Genomic DNA, 20877 nt, shown 5'->3' on the forward strand with positions numbered 1-20877 from the left:
TTTAATTTGTGATCTTTAATGCTACATGGACACTAATAGAGAATACGTCAACCTAAAACCTTAATAGATGGCAAATGTATTCTTTCTGTGAACAATAACAAAATCATATCCATACTACACACGTTAAAACCCATTTGAAAGGTACCAACTACTTGGTTCTTGATACCAAAAATAAATCTTAAAATAGATGAGCTTGTCCAGGTTGACAACAGCTTTCAAAAACCACGCTTAACTTAGGAATCAGTACATCATATCACTGCTGTACCTTATTTGAAATCAGCCAACCCACCTAGCAACTTATTTTTAATCAGCTGAGTTGATGTGAGTAAGATAGAAGCCAGGAAACCAACCAATCACTTGATACAAGAATATATTCTGGGACTTCCCTGATGGCGCAGTGGTTAAGACTCCACCTGCCAATGCAGGGGACACGGGTTCGAGCCCTGGTCCGGGAAGATCCCACATGTCGTGGAGCAACTAAGCCCATGCACCACAACTACCGAGCCTGTGCTCTAGAGCCCGTGAGCCACAACTACTGAAGCCCGCGGGCCTAGAGCCTGTGCTCTGCAACAAGAGAGGCCACCGCAATGAGAAACTCACATGCTGCAATGAAGACCCAATGAAGCCATAAATAAATAAATTTTAAAATATATATATTCTGCTTCACCAGGAACTCTTGGTCATCATCTTTTTCTCAAAAAAATATAGGATTAAAAAATAAACTCTAACATACTTTGCTTTTGTGACATTCATAACCTTCCTATGGAAATCTTTCTCTTAATGTAAACTTAGCAAAAAGGGCTGAGACCTCTTTGCAAACAACAAAAGACCTTTTTTGAAGAGCTATTAAAACATTAGTTTTATAAGATAACAGGAAATAAATGTACACTATGTAAATACCATTCAAATAATCAGAGCTAAATGCTAAGCCACGTGCAATTTCTTCTATTTTTACAAACGTATTTTCTTCAGTGAACAGAGATAATAGCTGACTGACCCCTTCCCTAAGAGAAAAAAAAAACCAGGTTTTATACATAAAGTCCTTTTGTACATGCAATCTCATTTAAATTTCACTACATATTTATATAGTTACGAATATTCTTATGCTCAACCTTTAAGAGGAAACTAAAGCTAGTGCAGAGTGCTGCACTGTTTGTTAACCGTATTACACTACCTCCTGACAACAGGAGCACCGAACCTGGCACTAACCAGGCAATTAAAAAAAAAAAGTACAATCTGCAATGCTGGAAATGAGAGTGCAGAAGTATAAACATCCTGAACTTACTTTCCTAGTGATACTTGATATCTACCGCTAAATGCGCAAAAACAAACCTACCTACGCTCTGTGCCAAACCAGCCTTCACTTTATTAACCTCTTTAATAAAAGCACCTCCAAACTTTTAATTGTCCCTAGTTATTAGCTGTCATTGTTCTTTAATACATTTTGCCTATCTTCAAAGCAACTTCCTCCTTAGAATGCACTTTTTTATACTTCTCTGATTAACCATGTATTGCATTCTTTAAAAAAATGACATCTTATTCATGGGTTTTTTAAAAACCTGATTACCAAGCAATGCAAAGAGAATGAGATGAAAAAAGAACGGTGTAAATCTCAGTCTCTACCTTCTCCCAAATTTATAACAATCATAACTTGATTTTCTTCACAAGAGTAGCAATATTTACCCACTTCACAAAGTTGCTATGAAAAATAACATTAGTAAACAAAAATATTGCATAAATTATAAAGTGCAACATAAATCATGATGTCCTTAAATGAGTTTAATCTTGGTGCATGTGGGTATAGGTTTCTCTTGGACCACACTGGGCTAGCATCACTTCCAAAGCATCTGGTGCTTAGAACAGCACCTGCCTGTAAGTGCTAAACAAAGCTAGGTTGGGAAGGAGGTCTCCCTAACCGTTTGCTTTTGGTTCTCACAATTCCAAACATAAGGCAGGTGCAGACTAATCCAGATTTTCTTAAAACACAAATATTCTTTAAAAGAATGAAATATGAGAGAGGACATCAGAAATCAAGGTTCTAGAAATAACTACAACTCCATCCTACAAAAACTCAGTAAGGTCTATTCAACTTTTGTTTTCATGTAAATATATACTAGCAACAAATTTCTCTTCTCTGAAGACGGTTTCAGAGAACTAAATTTGATTTTTTTCCATAAAGTTATAGATTTTTTTCTCTTCATTCACTGTGCTCGAGTTTTTTTTCCCTTTCAGTGGAGAGTAAATTCAGTTGCAAATGAATTATACAAAGCACCCTTGACAGTTCTATAGCAGCCTAGAGACTCAACAAATAGCAGTTTCCCTTTACCCCCAAACTCGATGATTCAAATGACAGACTAGGCTCTACTGTTTCTTCTTTGCTTCTATTCAAACAAGGCTGTTATTTCTCCCATGACTGGGCCTTAACAGGTCTCCCTGGGACACTCCCCACTCCAATTCATGAACAACACCCTCCAAATGCCTTTGTGTTAAAGGCAAATATATACAGCTCGGATCTCTAATTTAAAACCTCTCACTGCCTCAGAGTCTGTAAAATAAAATTCACAATTTATTACCATGTCAAACAGAGAATTACAATCTGGCCCTAACGTTTGACCCAACCTCATCTACCCCTACGACACTCCTCTTTCTAGTCTTTCACCCACTTACTCCAATTTCTTGCCACCTTGCACCCTCTCCTGGCAAACTCCTATACAAGATCCAACTCTATGAAGCTTTCTCCAACTCTTATGAGCAGTCAGGAACCTCCCCCATTGCACCCTCTCCCATATTTCTGATTTTAACATTTATCACACTGCACTGGTATGTTTCTACCCCACAGCCATCCTACTGTGAACAAGTTCTCAATCTTGACAGCAATATGACCTGACCTGTTGCTCAGTTTCTTGTGGATTTAAATAAAAATTTTATTACCAAATTTCCCCTTATGATGTGGAAAGCTATTTTGGAGTCCCAGAAAAGTAATAATATGTGGTTATAAGATAAAATTTCTGGTCACCCCAGAATATTAAACCCCAGAATATAATATTTTGGTCACCCCAAAATATTATATCAGAAATAAAACATTTAGTCTTACAAAAATTTTCAGGGGTTGACACTTACAGGGTTTAGACAACTTAATACCATCAACAGATAGAAGTCACAAAAATGCTTTTATAACTGATCCACACACGGCTTCTTCAACACACAGCTTTAGTCTGGCCACACAAATTCTATTTCTTTAAGGCTTATAACTTGAAGAGAATGATCATTAGTGTAGCCATCTCTTGGATCAGATACGGCAGACAGGGAAGGGAAAGGAACACTAGGCAGAGGAAAGTAAAGGAGAAGGAAAAAAAAGATGGCAGAATACTCCTATTACCATATAGTTACCTATTATCATCCTTTTAAGATTAAATATTGAGGAGTCATATATTAGTATATTTTGCAGTCCATTAGCTAGTGGTGGACATTCATTTTTTAAAATGAGCCTCAGGCCTTCAAACTACCATTTAATACCCAAATGTAACAGTTTCTAGAGAAAAATGACTTTAAATCACTTGTAGTTCATCCTTTGTAACATACTCAACCAAAAGGATGCCTGTAACGTACAGCAGTACATCTGGAATCCCTTAAGAAGAAAGAACTAATCCAGGTCCATAAACCTGTTATGTGAAACACTTGGGTTAAGATGTACAATGCATAAATTTTCAGATTTTAGGCAAGTAATAACTACAACACCCCCAGTGGATGTAGGGTAGCAACCCGTAATCAAAACGGTATTTCTGCAACAAAACATATGGATATTCACATTTTAGGAAATAAGTAAAAAATATAAATAGGTGATTTTGCTGTCAACTGATTATCAGGTTTTGCTGCCAAAATGATTTTTAAAAGCTTTGATTTATAGCCTCCAAGATTTCATAATTATGCAATTTTCTTTCCTTCTAATTAGAGACATTATGTGTGATAAACTCAAGCCAAGTTAAGTGGAAACATTTTAAGTAGTTCATACAGTAACTTTATATGGCATGGCCAAAATATTGGAAAATCTCAAATCAGATGGCCAATTTTCAAAGTTGTAAAAATGTTTAAATTTTAAAAAAAAAGATCATTTAAGAAAGCATTTCAAGATTCTGCAACATCTGAAAGTGATGCCACGTATAAATTATCACCCCAAATATAGAAGGGCATAAGTGCTGGTAATTCACTACTTCAAGTATGACTCATTAGGATATCTTAAAGATATATAATTTGAGCATTCTTTTCTTAAAGTTGTTTTCTAAATACTCGAATTAAATGCTTTTTAACCAATAGACAATTACACAAATTAAAGATGTTAAAGCTTAAACCTGAATTCAACTCATAGGAATTAATAAAAATTCACAAATGCCACAAAGCTGTTTTCCTATCCAAAGTACAGATGAGAGAAAGGAACTTTTAGATTGTTTTAAAAGAACCCTAAATTATATCCTTTGATCAACTAAAACCACCTTGCGTCTGAGTATTTGTATGGCATCATGAAAAATTCAATTATCTAAATGAAATTTTACCAGCTTTTATTAGATAAAAATTAATTGTTTAATCTACTGTTGCATTTACTAGAAAATGCTTTTGAGGAAATTGCCAATTATACTACGTGGTGTCAACTATCCAAACCCCCACTGGAGAAATTCCTTTCAGAATTCAGTACCAGAAAAGTTTGTCATCCCACAGAACTGGTACATTTCCTCACTTTGAAGGGTTTCTTATCATCTTAGAACCAACAAAAAGCAATTTTAATTAGGCTAACCATATTAACACTCTTGGCTAGCACACTTCTTTATTGCTATATTTTATTTGTATTTTGATAATTTGTTTCTTGTCAGTCATTCAAAATCTTTGTTCAAAATGAGGTATGTATTGCATGCAGATATAATGTATTACATACAGAGTACAGTTATTTACAATGGGGCAACTTGCCAGTGTGACTGGCACAAATAATACAAAAATACAGATTCAGAAAACCCAATGTTCCATGAGTCCAGAGTAGATCAAAGATGGGATTAACATACCTGACTTGTTCCAACAGTACAGATGAACACACTGTGTAAAATAATGTAGGCATTATTTTTGCCCCTACGATTTAATTTCTAATCTTAGATTTACATGTACTTTATTTATTTGGCTGAAACTTGTTTTCTGGCTGTAAATCAGGAAGATGAGGTTTTGAAATTTTTACATTATCAAAGGAACTCACTAAATGACTCCTTTTTTTCCTATTTTATTACCCAGTACTGTTTTTCCTAACAGTTTTAATTATCCAATAAACCCCAATAAGACAGTAAAAAAGACAGAAGTTTCTAACTTTTCCGGAGTTCCACTTCCAAATATCTTCATATTATCAAAAATGATTTGAAGGGAATCCCAGCAGTGAGTCAAATAATAGGTATACTAGCTTCTTTAAGATTAAAAAAAAAATACCATCTGAATACAATCCCTGATAAACCTTCCTATCTCAGTATCTCAATTATTTCTTTATGAGGCATCCAAACACCACCTTCAACATTATATGACAAGAAGAAAACAGTATTTAGGGCTGTGATTTACAAATAGTAGGCTTAAGAATCTGGTAAGTCACAGTTCCTACAAGAGACCCACAAATCCAAATATGCCAAGCACTGCTTATAGATAAGATAAGCACTGCTTATAAATGGATAATTCACCACATGTTTAGGTATAGAATTTTAAGTACGTTTAAAAGCATTTATTTCACTGAAAAAATTTCACTATTTTTTCAGTAAGTGAAAATGAAAAAAAGTATAACCATTAATGTGGAATTCATTAAAATGTTACAAGTTTTAAAATGGGCCTCATTTTTTAAGACTGGGTCACTAGTTTATTAACTGCCAAGCTTTTAATGCCAGACAGTCCTAAACATGGAACCTGCCTCTATTTTTACTAACTGAATGACCTTGAGAAAGGCCTTAACCTTGGTAAATAGAGACCCACTGTGTTCTTTACTGGTCAGAATTTGCCTGGAGAGTTCTAGTCAATTCTGTGCATCAAAATTTCAGGGTGAAACAAACTGTCTATGGCTGTTAAGAAGGGTGTAAAAGGGTTTGGCATTCACAAGGTGGGAGGCACAGCACTTAGCCTAGAAGAAGGGGACTTCAGGGGAATTTTTCAAATGTTAATATCTGAAGGGTTATCAGGTTGATTAGAGAGATTAGAGGTTAGGCTCAGATTATACTACGAAAAATGGCAGAATTAGGAAGTTAAAGAGAAGCAAATTTTAGCTCAATATAAAGTAACTTCCTAATAATGATATTCATTTTAACCCTGGAACAGGCTGCTTCAAAAAGTCTTCTAAGTATTAAAACAAAAGGTCAGGCTGAGGCTATAATAAGACCACCTATCTAGAATTGGGTAGAAAGTACACTGCACTGGAAAACTGATTTTAAATAATCTCAATAGTCTGTAAGGGGGACTAAGATGACCACGCGAGCTATGTTTTTATATTTGTCATTTTTCATAATAACCCTATAAAATAAATAGCATATTCTAAAGAAGAGGAAACTGAGGGCACAGAGTTTAGCTTAATTTGATTATGGTAACATATAAGTGGCAGAGCTCACTTCCCAATCCTGATTCAATTTGGGCTTTCCTCTACCATCAGCAGATTTCAACCTTGGTTCACAACAGAATCACCTGCAGAATTTATAAAAGTTTCAACAACCAGGCCACATCCCAGACCAATTAAATCTATATCCCTAGCAGAGAGATCCAAGAATCATGGTGGCCTGTAAAGTTCCCAATTAATGCCAACATGCAGCCATGATTAAGACCCACTGCTCTATACCAAAAGTTGGCAACACTAGAACACACCCATGTTCATTTGTTTACATACTGTCTGTGACTGCTTTCATGCTACAATGACAGACTAAAGTAACTGACTTTATGACCAATGAACCCAAAAATATTTACTGCTTGGCCCTTTACAGTAAAAATTTGCCAGCCTCTGGCTCTGTATCATATTATGTTCTAGCTCTTACAGGACCCATTTTCTGCCACTGAATGAAGGTGGATTCAGAGGCACTAAAAAGTTGTGAAAAGTTTTAGCAGCTGGAATGTAGCACATCACTGATACAACCAAACTTGTGAGTTAAGCAAGGCTCATCAGATACTAATGTGATATCAATGACATAACAGAATTTTCATTTATAAGATATTAGAGATAAGTTAAAAGCATACTAGACTACCAAAAATTAATTTATGATAGACCTAGTCCATTGATACAGCTAGGGGTGCTTGCTAAGATAATCACTAGCAATGTTATTTTTGAAAGTATGCACTGTGGTTCAAATTACTGCTTTTCTTCTCTTTGAATCACTCCAATTATGTGTGGCATTAATTTTAAGAATGGGGTTAGCGCTAATTAGTTTTGTCAATCAACTACTATACAAAAAAATCTGCTAACTCCTTATATTGCGTGTTATCTACATAAACTAAAAAAAAAACACTACAGGTTTCCCACCATACTACTAAATGATTAATTCATGCAGAAAAAGACAACGTAGCTCTAATTCTGAGAACTGCTTCAAGGTCTTCTACATTAAAAATTAAGACAAAACATAAAGTGCTGCTAAGAAAGTCTACTTACCATTAATACTTTAAAGAAACTACCTCTGGGGTTTTATTGCTAAAGACTTGATAAGTAGGAGGGGAAAGATCAGCAAATAGTATTCGTTACACATGCATACTGATTTTCACATGATTAAAAATTTCTACCAATGAAAATTAAACCCAAACCTAAACAGCCAGAGGAACCATTTCACAGGATTATGGCATTTTGCCCTTTGGGAACTAACAACAATGATTCTCTTTAACAGAAAGTACTCCATCCCCAGATGATCACCATCACGTAACTCAGACACTGAACAGTTATAGAGCTCTGAAGCAACACAAGCACTAAATACGACAGTGGTAGACAAGTCTGGGGTCCACATAGGAAAATCTCAAACCCACTGGGCTACTTCTTCAAATAAGTTAAACACAGACAATCAAATTAAACGTAAAGAAAAGTTTCAAATCTATTTTCACTCTTCAACAATGGTCCCCCATTCACTCCATTTTTTTAAAAACCCACACTACAAATGTGATATGCTGAGGTTCTTATATATATATATTCCTTTGGGAATATATTGAAGAGAAAGGTCTCAGAGGCCTCTCTCTTACTTAACTAATGTAAATGAGAATGAAAATGAGGTAATAGTGGGACAAACTTAAAATATTCCAGCTTCTGAAAGATTTATGCGGAGCACAGAACAGCAGCTCTAAACAAAGTAGAATAATCCCATTAACATTTGCAAACTTCTATAAAACAATTATATGTTTACGAACAAAACTGAGAGTAAAGAATGTTAACTAGATCTCAAAAATGTCCTGAAATGACAAACGGATCACACATTACAACCAGAAGATTTTACCTTTTCCAGTACTGGGTACAAAAAGTGATCAGAGGCTAAAGATCAGGCAAGTCAAAGAACTATACATGGAGTCCACATTCCATAAAATATGGGCAAATTCCTGTATTTAACACAACCTTTGAGAAACTCACATCTACATGCTTAGAGAAAAAACTAAGACATGCCAAATCTTACATTTAGTATAAGATGATGTAAGATATAATATGTGCTTGTTTGAGTGATTTTCTCCCTTCTATTATAAAGACTCAAATTTTAGTATTACTTATGTGTATTCTTTTTATAATGAAAAAAATACTTTAAGAATACACACAAGATTATATCCAACCAGAATAAGAATGAAAACTGAAATACCTCTGTATATACAATATTTACCTGGTTCTTCCTTGATGAATGACAAATCTTCTTCTGGATAGGCAACAGGTGGCTGCATCACTGAGCAATCTTCTAAATTTGTTTCATTATTAGGTGGTATATTATAAATAAATCTCTTCGTAGCTTGGGTTTTCCTCCTTGTTTTGCCAGTCTCTTGAATTCCCTGGGAGCCCATATTATTCCAAATAAACACTTTTGTTTGACCTTGAGACTCATTTTCTGTCAATTCAGGTGAACCATCCTGGACCCAACTACTGTCATTCATTTGGTAGTTTTCTATTTGGCCCTCGTCGACGTTACAACCATCATTTTCAATTTTTACATTACTTGCCAAATTGGTAAGATTCCGTGTTGCCCAAAAACTGGCAACTTTTTGATCCCGTGATGAAGACAGGCCATCTCTGTTAACTGGTTTTCTATTATTATAGTCCACAACTACAGACTCTGGAGCTTCTGATTTAATGCTTATATTTAAGGCATCTTTAATGAAATTTCGGCAAGTTTGAACAACTTCACTCATTTGAAGATAGCTGGCCACTGTCATTACTTCAATGGCATTTTGGCTTGTGAGCACCAGGTTACCAGAATACAAGAAGTCCAAGATGACTGAAAAACCTTGAACTGCAGCAATATCTAAATGGGTAGTATTGTTTTGGTTAGGGCTTTCTTTGTTTGAAAAGCAATATAAAGTCTTAAAGAAACGGCTGCCTGCAACCAGGATGTTCTTATGAGCTTTAAAGATTTTTCCGCTCACCACAATGCTGACATCACAAAGAATACCCTTCTTCCTCTGTTCATTTAGTTGTCGAAGAAGTTGATAGCAATAAGAGTTCTCATTTGGCCTACTATTAAAGTCACAGTATCCCTCCTCTGATGGTATTTCTGACTCCTGTAATAGATGGAAAACATTAATATTAAATTCTATTTACTTTTTAAAGCCATCAGACCAAAGACAACAAATCATTATCAGTAACTTTTTAAAAAGCACTATCAAATACACTAATTTGTTAGTAATTATTACATATTGAGACTGAAGTGTTCACAATCCCAAATATTGAGAGGAAAGGAGTGAGTGAACAGCTTAGCTTGCTGCAAGCCACTGTTATCACACAAAAAAAGGAAGAAACATCCTGAGGATCAGAAGAATTTCATTTAAAGAATATGTATCACATATCATGTTATCTTTTCAAATATAGCTGAAGACATGGATTAAGAATTATTTAAGAGACTCCCCTGGTGGCTCAGTGGTTAAGAATTCGCCTGCCAGTGCAGGTTTGAGCCCTGATCCGGGAAGATCCCACATGCCACGGAGCAACAAAGCATGTGCGCAACTACTGAACTCATAAGACACAACTACTGAAGCCCACGTGCCACAACTACTGAAGCCAGCGCACCTAAAGCCTGTGCTCCCACCACGAGAAGCCACTGCAATGAGAAGCCAGCGCACCACAAAGAAGAGAAGCCCCTGCTCGACGCAACTAGAGAAAGCCCACACACAGAAACGAAGACCCAACGCAGTCAAAAATAAAAATAAATAAAATAATAAATATGTAAAACTCTTGGCAAACATTGAGTCAAATAGTTTAGGTCAACAAAGTTAATTAAATCTAACTAATGATAAAGTTAGGACCCTAATAAAAAATGTGCTTCAAACTACAGGAATAACCAAGTATATAATTTCCCAATCAATTTTCAAAATGACTTATCTCTTTAGGATCATAAATACTATCCATCAGGTAAAATTCCTGAACTCAAAATTCTTAAATGTTTATAATCTTCCCTCTTAGCAATCTTATAAGTACTCATTACAGTTCATTTTAGCATCACTAAAGCTATGATAATTTCCTATAAAATAACATGGGATATCAACAGAAAAAATAAAGGAGTGTGATCTAGATTTGGAATGCTGCCTATGCTAGTTATTAAGCGTGTGTCCTTGGGCAAGTCACCATGCCTTCTTAAACCAGAAAGCAGTAAGTACTACGAATGTTTCTAATTAAGAACTTCAGGACTTTACTCACAGAGTGACTAGGTGTCTATTCTCTCAGCACCTTGCTCAGTAACTTTCGTAGATAACTGAAGTAACAATTGTTTTCCAGCAAAAAAACGTGCTTAGACATTTCTAGTAGAAAAGATAACTGACAATGCTGACCTTATTTAAGTGTTAAAGATTCATTACTTTCTTTGGCACAAAATATTAAATACAAGTCATTACTATAAAATAATGAGATACATATATACAGATCCATGAATATATGAGCCTGGGAAAAACATGGAAAAGATACATGCTGGGAGGACTGATATACTTGGAGAGGAAAAGAGAGAAGGAGGAATTAGGGGGAAAAAGGGTGTAGGGAACAAAGCTGTTAGGACTGCAAAATATTTCTCATTGAATATTTTAAATGGTGGTGAGATTCCTGAAGCAATCCCACATCTCCATTTAACCCCACAATAGGTAGGGCTAAATTACAAAAATAACAGGTTTCATTCTGAGTCCTGAACACATGGGGTCATGCATATAACAATCCCAATTCTCTGAAACTAAACCAGATCACATAATCTATCTAAGAATTTTCGTGCTGCTTCCAGGTATGAGAAGTCAACTGAAAGAACCAAAACACTAGAATTCCGGGACACTTCAGTATTTCACCAATAGTGAAACATTACAGATAACTGCAAATCTGGAGTACAAGATCACTACAGAATGAAGCACAGAAAGTGGAGAATTTCCATTGCATTTCCAACTGACCCTTGGCAGCATCCCTATCACTTCCCAGAGCCTCAACTGCATACTTATACTTCATACTTATACTTACTGCATACTTATACTGCATACTTATACTGTATATTTATACTTCATACTTATACTTACTGCATACTTATACTGCATACTCATACTGCATACTTTTATACTGCATACTTATACTTTATACTTCATACTTATACTTACTGCATACTTATACTGCATACTCATACTGCATACTCATACTGCATACTTATACTGCATACTTTTATACTGCATACTTATACTGCATATTTATACTTTATACTTACTGCATACTTATACTGCATACTCATACTGCATACTTATACTTACTGCATACTTATACTGCATACTCATACTTCATATTCATACTTCATACTTATACTGCATACTTATACTGCATACTTATACTGCATACTTTTATACTGCATACTTATACTGCATATTTATACTTCATACTTATACTTACTGCATACTTATACTTCATACTCATACTTCATACTTATACCTCATACCTACACTACATACTTATACTGCATACTTATACTTCACACTTTCACACTGCACTTATACTGCATACTTATACTCTAACCCCACCCCCACATTCTTGCTCTGTCAGACCAAAATATTCTAAATTGGCTATACTCTCCTACTGGAACACCCAATCCTAAGCAAAACCTGCTAACAGCCACAGTTGGAGTAAAGTAATCAAGTTATTCATGATTAAGTCCCAAATGTTTGCTTTGAGGGGCTGGAGGAAAGGAAGTGAGGTAACATTTTAACTTTTAGATCTTGTACATAAACCAGTATGTTGTGAAGTTTCAAACTATTTAGCAAAGGGGATGGGAAATGTTTAGGACTTGTATGAATATACAAAGAACTAAACCAATACTAAAAATATCTAAAATAGTTACTGCTGTAGTATAATTTTCTACAGAAGCATCATACTGTTTATTTTTACTAAAAGACTTTTTACTAATTTGCTTATGCTCTCTATTCACTACAGCAAATTTCCAAACTGCATCTTCCTTTGATGCAAGCCTAAAACTAAGCTTTGCTATGCATGCCATACCTGTCCAGCAAAGCTCATTCGGTTCGAAGTTCTAACAGGTATTGTAGTAACAGTATGAATACTTGGAAGAAGCAAAAATTTTAAGCACTAACCAAAATTTAGCAGCACATCATGAAGAGTCTGTGGAAGCAGTGAATTAGCATTTACAAGTCAAGAAGTGCCTGAAGTTTATACACTAAGCAGTTCAAAACACTTTAAAAAGGAGGTGGCTACGTCATAGCAGTTATTTTAGGCCACGGTGACTGTTCTGAATTTTCTGGGCCAGTCCTAATTTCTGTAATTCTCTGCCACTATCAGACCAAATGTCCTAATTTTTAAAAATAACTTAGACAAAAGCCTATCCATCAAAATATTTGCCCATTCCATTTTTGACACAAACTATACAAAACCGAACACACTATTCAACCACTATTTTTTCTCATTACTATTGTGCAACAACAGTAATGTTACCTGTTTTTACAAGCAACACTAGCTGTTTCTCCTTCAGTATCGATCAGAGCACTATGCCATGTTTCTGTAGCACCTATTAAACATGCTCTTCACAATGAAGGGTTTACAAGTCAAGAGTATATGTATTCAACAAGCGGGAGTATTATTTGAGGATATGGGTAAAACAGAGCAAAATATGCACTAAAATAAACTGCCAATATTATTTGCTGAACCAAATAAATTCCTAGTACTAAAGACAAAAATCATAATAGATCCCTAAGAAGTCATCTATCTCTCTAGTTCTGTAACATTCTATGTCCATTCTCAGTATATTGACAAACATGAGATATCACTGATAAGTAAAAATATACTGATAAAAAGGTTTAAATATTTCCAAAACTAGTCTTTTTAAAATTTTCTATTCCCTTTCCCAAAAAGGAAAACACGACTTAGCCCAGACATTAGTCTAAACTAGATAAACAAGGAGATTTTAAGGAAATGGACACTCAGACTTCAAAAATCAGATAATTTGCTATACCAGAGAATCTATAAATATGAAAAGTCTTCCGTTATTTTATTTGTGAAGATGCTCATACGTAAAATTATAATTTTAGATCTGGAAGACACCTTAATTAACTTTTCCAAAATTAAGAAAATATAGAAAAATATACATTTGGTTAAAATCCTCACAGCTTATTATCTTCAAATTTATTTCCAGAGAGGCCAAAAAATAGTAAATATTTTACTCAGAGAAAAAGCTGCTAAAATCTTGAAAAATCCTGACTTTACTCACTTATTTAATAAGCATGAAGTGAATGCCTTCTTTAGACAGGTTGTACACTGCAGACCCAAAATGAATCAGTTCCCAACCTGCAGTTATCACTACTGAGCAAGATTCTTAAGGTACTGAAGAGTATAACAAGCATGTTATGAGAGCAGAGAGGAAGTGCATCTAATCCAGTTTTTTTGGAGGTGGGGGAGGAGATGCTTTTTGAAAGAAAGATCTGAGCTGAACCTTAAAGGATGCAAGAGTGGAATGGCAGGATGAGCACTCTAAGCAAATGAGATGGCATGAGAAAAAGAACCAAGATGGTCTACAGATCCTCACAATTCTAGATTTATGAAAGACCTTCACGGTGATCCCAAAAAAGCCCAAGAAATGCAAATATGCTCTTATGAATGTTTTTGGAGCTAAGTGTCTATAAGGTGCATCAGATTATCAAGAGATTTGAATCCTGCACAAGATTAACCACTGCTATAGGTGCCTACAGAGCTTTAGAAGTAGCGATCTGACTGAATTCGCAGATAGAGATGACTGTGGCAGCAAAGTGGAGGATAATTATCAGGGATGAAGACTAGAGATACTGTGACCAGGGGAATCTATTGTTAATAGTGCAACACACTGCACTTGCCAAGAAACAAGGACCTTAATTAGGTAAGAGAGATGATAATGGGGGGAGAGGTGGAGAGGTAGAGAGGCAGAGCCTGGAAAAAAGTTTGGAAAGTAAAATCCGTACTTGAGTGATTAACTAGATTTCAAGGTAGGGGTGGGGAGGGAGATCAAAGGGTCTTCACAGCATTCTAGCTGGGGGCGCTAGATAATGCCACCAACCTGTAGAGAATCCAAGACCACACTACCCAGTCTCCCCACCCTTCTGAGGGGTACAATGGGAGAGGGAACTTCAGTTGCAGTGAGCTCATCTGTAGTCAATCCATAAATTAAAAAATGCTATTTGGCTTAAAAAATCAAGTAATTAGTATTTACCTCCATACCCAGAATTATAGTCCTCTTTTGATAAATGGATTAGTAGAAAACACAATTTCCAACACAAACATCAAAGTGTAAGCTAAAAGCATTAAAACCAAAAATCTTTACTACTTTTGCTGCAGCAACCCACTGGAACAGTATACTGAAAGATTTCAAACATCAATGTCCACTTACAAACCCAAATTCAATTTCTAGTAATGAGGACAAACAAGGCCACAGCGAACATGATGCCAAATAGATGCCTGCTAGTAGTACTGACAAATTATGTAAGTCAGTAGAGAAAGAAAGGAAGATCTCCTTTGCAATCTTCTATCACTTCTCTGATCTCCTTGAGAGATGGCATCTTTCCTTGCAATTTAAGTACTATCCCTAGAAATTCTAAATCTATAGGACTGGGGTATTAGCCTTCAGGTGATTACAACTTCCAACCAATTTTAGATGCCAAAAATATGCTTTATTACGAGCTCTCCTCAAAACCCACACATACACACTACACAGGTGCTTCTAAACAGCAACTTACACATATTTCATCGTGGTTCTCCCCTGTTTAAAACTGCTAAATAGTTTGCCCATTGTTAGCAGAATAAAATATCAATATAATCATTTCAACATAAAAAGATCATCCATAACCTGGAGTCTGTCTACCCATTCAAACTTGATTTTTCATCCTGCTCAACAACCAAATCATCTAACTTCTCAGACACATCAAGACATCAATTTCCACTATGCTCAAGCTGCTTCCAACTGCAGTGCCTGGAATGCCCTCCCCTCTTCAACACTTATTCACTTAACACAATTAAGTTAGGAGCCAATTCTACAAGCTTCTCCCAACCTTCACAAATAGAATTGATGACTTTCCTTAGTGTCTTAACTGTAACTTGAATATACTTCTAACATGGTAGCTATCATTTTATGTCTGTCTCTCCTTACTAGAGTACAAGTTTCTTGAGGGCAGAAAAATGTCTTATTTATATAGGTTTATCTTCAGTCCCTTGCATCTACCTAATACGTGTATGTAAGTTTAAGAGGGAGAAACAAGCCAATTCTAGATACACTGTAACATATAGTAAAAACCACAAGGGAAAGGAACCAGCTTTTACCAAATCAAACACAATGAATGACTGTTAGAACCTATGTAAATATTATACAAACTGATTACTTAATGGGCATAGGCTCCGTAGTCCTCTGTAATACCTATTTCTCCTTCCTAGTGAAAGGTTTTTTCAGTCTTTCTTCCAAAATCTTTAAAACAAACAAACAACTTATTTTTGCCAAATGCAAAGAAGGCTGGTAGATCTGTCTTACCTTTGCTTTTGTTGCTCACCAACATATTCTAATTAGTAATTTTAAGCAGATCACTGATCTGAATTAAATATTTACTTTCTGGGAAGGTTAACTAAATTTATAACAATAACACATTTGAGTGCATGTTTTAAGCTTACTAAACTGGAAAGAGTTGACAGAATGTGTGATTTAGGCTATGAAAATTTCACAACTGGGTAGAAAGTGATCTGAACCAAGATACAGTGGTAATCACTGTTTTTAAAGCAATTTTAAAGTCCTCTGGGCCGAATGGTCAAATCCTGAGCTAATCACTGAACCTGACTCTTAAAGATATAGGCAGTTGTTACTCAAAACAGAAACTACATGTTGTCCCTTACATCCTTATAAATACAAGGGTATTTCTGAAATAGAAGGCTCCAGAACAGATTCTGAAAGCATATTTATGGACTCTCCCATGAGCAATCCTTAACCAACATCCAAATAACAGAAGAATATCAAAGGCTTTAAGAATGTGCCACAGGGAATTCCCTGGTGGTTCAATGGTTAGGACTCCACACTTCCAATGTAGGGGGCACAGGTTCGATCCCTGGTTAGGGATCCCACAGGCATGAGGTACAGCGAAAAAAAAAAAAAAGAATGTGCCACAGTTTTTTGGCCACCACCATGGAATTAATGGAAAATAACTTTTCTCTTACAGAAGGCGTAAGAAACAAAAAGTAAAGTAACCCTTATTCACATACTAAGATTTGGCCAAACTCTTCTCAAAAAAACAGGCCTCCATGTGCTCCTGATTACGTTTAAATAAGAGAGGATAAACACACAGATGCGTCTATGTGCAAAGACTGTGGAAGTAGATAGAAGAAATTGTTATTGGGAGGTGAGGGGGAACTAGGTAAGAGGGAGACTCATCTATTATTTATCCTTCTATACTTTTCCAATTTTTGAAAATGAGCATGTATTATTTTCATAATAATAAAACTATCTTGCTAGTCCTCTGGGTTTAAAAAAAAAAAAAGGGAGGGGAGGATAAAGGGAGTGAACTACACCCTAGCCTCAAACTTAATTCTTGCTGGAGGAACTCCAAAACTCTTATTTCAGCATTCTTAAGACAGGACAAGGCTAATGCAAGATATTTCTTACGAAGGTAAGAAAAACTGCATGTATGATAAGAAAGTCTCAATGTTCAAAGAACTGAATGGCCAGAGTCTCTAGAAGTATGAAGAAGAGAACTGGTTTGCTCTCTAGAATCAAGAGTGATTCCATGAGATAAAGTGGCTCCCAAACTGAGAAAACTGGTAACACTGAGACATGAGGTACCAAGTCCCCCCAAAAAGTGTTGTTATAGTTACCTACAATGAAAATAAATAATGATGACAATAACAGTTATCATTTACTGAGTGATTACATGCTGGCATATATACTTTGCTTACATGAGGAAACTAGAAGTTAACTCATTTTCCTGCCAAGAAAGAGGATTAGGACTCAGGTCCCCCTTCTTTAAGCTCAAGAATGCTCTTACAGATTGTGTTATACTGCCTCCTACAGGTAATCAAAGGCTACATGGAATGGAAAAAAGTGATTAACTCTGCCCATAGGAAAAAATAAGTCAGTTCTTGAACCTGACACTCATGTAATAACAAGACAAAAGGATTCTATAGGTGGTACCTGGGGTCAATCACAAGGTAACACCCCAAACTAAGGTTAGTCAGAATGAAAACAAATAAAATCCAAACCAGGGAACCAATAAATAGTCATGTTAGACAAACATGACTACTAAACTTTATTACTCTCAGTCTAATGAAATAATGTCCTAAGAGAAAAAAGGTGGTCTAAAGATTATATCTGTAAAAAGGGAGTTTAAGGGGGCAAAGGGTAAGGGAAGGATAACTCACGGATTAAGTTTAGAAAAGGTTTTACCTAAGGAATGAATTCCCTAATCCAGACATATGCCTAGGGGAGAAGGATACACCACACTAAGTCTATCATAAAGTTATCCAACTAATTCCCCTTCCTCTGATTTCAGGTTCACTAAGCAGCTAATTATAATTTGTACTCCCATTCAGATCTGCCTACACGAAGACTACGCTGAAGAAGATAAGAGCAACTGGTCCACTGGATTAGGAAAATTCATTGATTGTCTTTTTAAATGTTTCTAAATAACCAACTTACCATTTAGAAAAAGCACACTTTCATTTTCACAAGCCTTCCACCTCTCCATCATACTACTAAATAACTTCAGGAATATATAACTCTTTAAAGCCTCTAGACTCCTCTTCTGAAAAATGGGAACAGAATAATTACTTGGCAGAATAAGGGCCATCTGTATTTGGCATACAGAAGACAAGTTTGGCACTCCTGTGCCCGAGCTCACAAAGCTAGTAATTGCAGAAAGCTGAGATCTGAACCTAGATTTACTCCAAAACTTTTTTTTTCCATTGCAACATTCCTTATAGACTTCAGTCTCATTTATCACGAAGAACTGTAAGACTTGGGACAATTTACTTAACCTTTCTGGGCCTTATATCTTTAAGTGACCTTCCTTCTAGGGCTTAGGCAACTAAGACTTGTGCAAAAACTGTTGCCATCGCCCTCTGAGAAAAACAACCCTATGCTTTAACGTTAAAGCCTCAACTTCTGAGAAACTTCTGGGCTACAGGGTTATTGGATAGCGCCTAACTAACTCCAGTATAAGTGTTCCGAACAGCAAGAGCACTCCAATAAAAACACAAAGGGACTAATATCCGAAAGGTGACTTTCTAAAATCAATGGCTAGCAATACAAAAGAATAAATTCCATCCACCACCACAGGTTGTCTAAAAGTCTTCGAAGCACTGATCAACATCTGTCTGGCTTGAAAAAGGATTATCAAAATGGCAAGACTATTATCTTCAGACTAGAAATATTAAAACAAGAGCTAAGAACAACTAAAGTATAGCTTGTTTTATAACTAAGAACTTAACGATTTTAAGGAATCCGGTAAATACATGCTCTACCAGTCCAAATCAACTACTTGGTATAAGTAACTTTACATTAAACATTTCAAATATGCTAAGTTTAAAGTAAACTGCATTTATAAGAAACTTTTTGAAAAGGGGGGATTACAGAAAATCTCAGCACAAAAATCTGGGTAGAAGGAAACAAAAACTACCACAATTTACCAAAAGTATGCCTTTGGAAAGAGAAGTTCAACAAGTTTAATGGAGATGAATTTAGTAAAATAATCCACGAAAAAGGAGTTATACACATAGCTTCCCCTACATTTACATACTGCTCTCATATTTCACATTATCCTGATATGATAAAAAATATTTTTCTCCGTTGGTTGTTCTCCTAAAAGGGGTTGCGTCAAAGATTAAGGAAATTGTTTAATTCATTCTTCAAAGAGTTACCAGATTTGACTTCCACCGGCAAGCTGAAAGACTACCAACATAAAGCACCTTTCCTAAAACCACAGCTAATAACATTTTGACCCCACAAAGCTAACCTTACAGGGTTAAACCCTTCCACCTCGGGAATTAAACTTTCCTTTTGATTCAACCTGATGGGCAAAGAAATCTGCGTCATGAAAAAATTAAAACAAATTCAGCGCTACGATTAGAAAATTGTTATTCCCCCCTCCCCCTCCCCCGGTAACTTCTGAAAACTTGTCCCCAGGTTTTCTAACCCCCCCACGCGTAAGCTCCCGACACCTCTCTCCCAACAGGAAAGATGTCTTCACCCAGGAAAACGGGGTTTTCAGCTGATAAACCTTTCCCCCGAAGCAGGAGAATACACCGTACCTGGGCGTTGGCTTCGTGGAGTTTGTGCTCGGTAGAGACGTGGTGCCTCAGAAGGAGGGTTTTCTTGTAGTTGCGGGTCCCTCGCGAAAGCTCGTCGTGCCCCACAGGAGGCAGGTCACCGCTTACCCCGTCCTCGGGGGTCTTCTGGCACCAGCCGCAAGACATAAGGCCAGTATCCTTGGAATAGCGCAGCCAGGGAAAATCTTTGAGCCAGGAGGTCTGAAAGGAGCACTGGAGCTTCTGCATTAGGGACTTGGGCCGCGCGAGCGGGAAGTGCTGGACAGTCTCTCCTTCGCCAGCTCCCACTCCGCTGCCCTCCGCTTCGTCCCCGCCATCGCCGCCCGACCGCCTGCTGCTGCTGCAGCTGCCGCCTTCCGCCCCGCTGCCGTCGCCCAGGCTCGCCCCCTCCTCTTCGTCCTCGGTGCTGTCGCTCAGGGACGCGCCGTCTGGCATCAACTCCTTCCCCTCCAGCGCGTCCAGCTCCAACTCCACGGCCGCGGGCCCTCGCCCATTGAAATGCCTCAGGGGCCACGCCGAGGTCTCGGGGCGGCCGCGGCTACTGCCATTGTTGCCGAGCCCCCCGCCGCCGCCGCCGCCTCGGAAGGCCAGAGTCCGACGGTTCCTTTCCGCTAGCAGGGGGCCCCCTGCGCCACCGCCGCCCAGCGAGGTGGGGCCGCCCGCGTCTTGGGGGAGCAGCAACTCCTTGGTTTCGTCGGCGGCGGCGGCCACCCCGGCAGAGGCCTCCAGGTCTTGGGGCTCCAGGCCCTCCAATTCCACTTCCTCGTCGGCCCCCCGCCCATTGAGCTGCTGCGGCGCTGGCGGCTGGGGCTGTCTTGGCTGGGGGTGCTGGGGCCAAGCCGAGGCCTCCCCGCCAACGTTATTGTTCGCGGAGCCGCCGCCGCCGCCGCCGCCGGCGGTGACCAACCCGCCTCCCCCGAACGCCA

General features: G+C 37.3%; 1 protein-coding gene across 1 annotated transcript in view; it reads right to left on the reverse strand.

Moving 5' to 3' along the window:
• Positions 1–20870, reverse strand: part of ZBTB10 (zinc finger and BTB domain containing 10) — a 30133-nt gene extending 9263 nt beyond the window's left edge. Inside the window, exons 1-2 of the mRNA XM_024731815.1 lie at positions 19934–20870; positions 8838–9726 (exon numbers count right to left, since the gene is read on the reverse strand). Coding sequence (XP_024587583.1) covers positions 8838–9726; positions 19934–20386 — 1342 coding nt within the window. The 5' untranslated portion in view covers positions 20387–20870. The remainder of the gene's footprint in view (positions 1–8837; positions 9727–19933) is intronic.
• Positions 20871–20877: the final 7 nt, after the last annotated feature.

This window comes from Neophocaena asiaeorientalis, unplaced genomic scaffold (genome assembly GCF_003031525.2).
Source record: "Neophocaena asiaeorientalis asiaeorientalis breed wild unplaced genomic scaffold, Neophocaena_asiaeorientalis_V1.1 scaffold371, whole genome shotgun sequence".
Classification (NCBI taxonomy): Eukaryota; Metazoa; Chordata; class Mammalia; order Artiodactyla; family Phocoenidae; genus Neophocaena; species Neophocaena asiaeorientalis.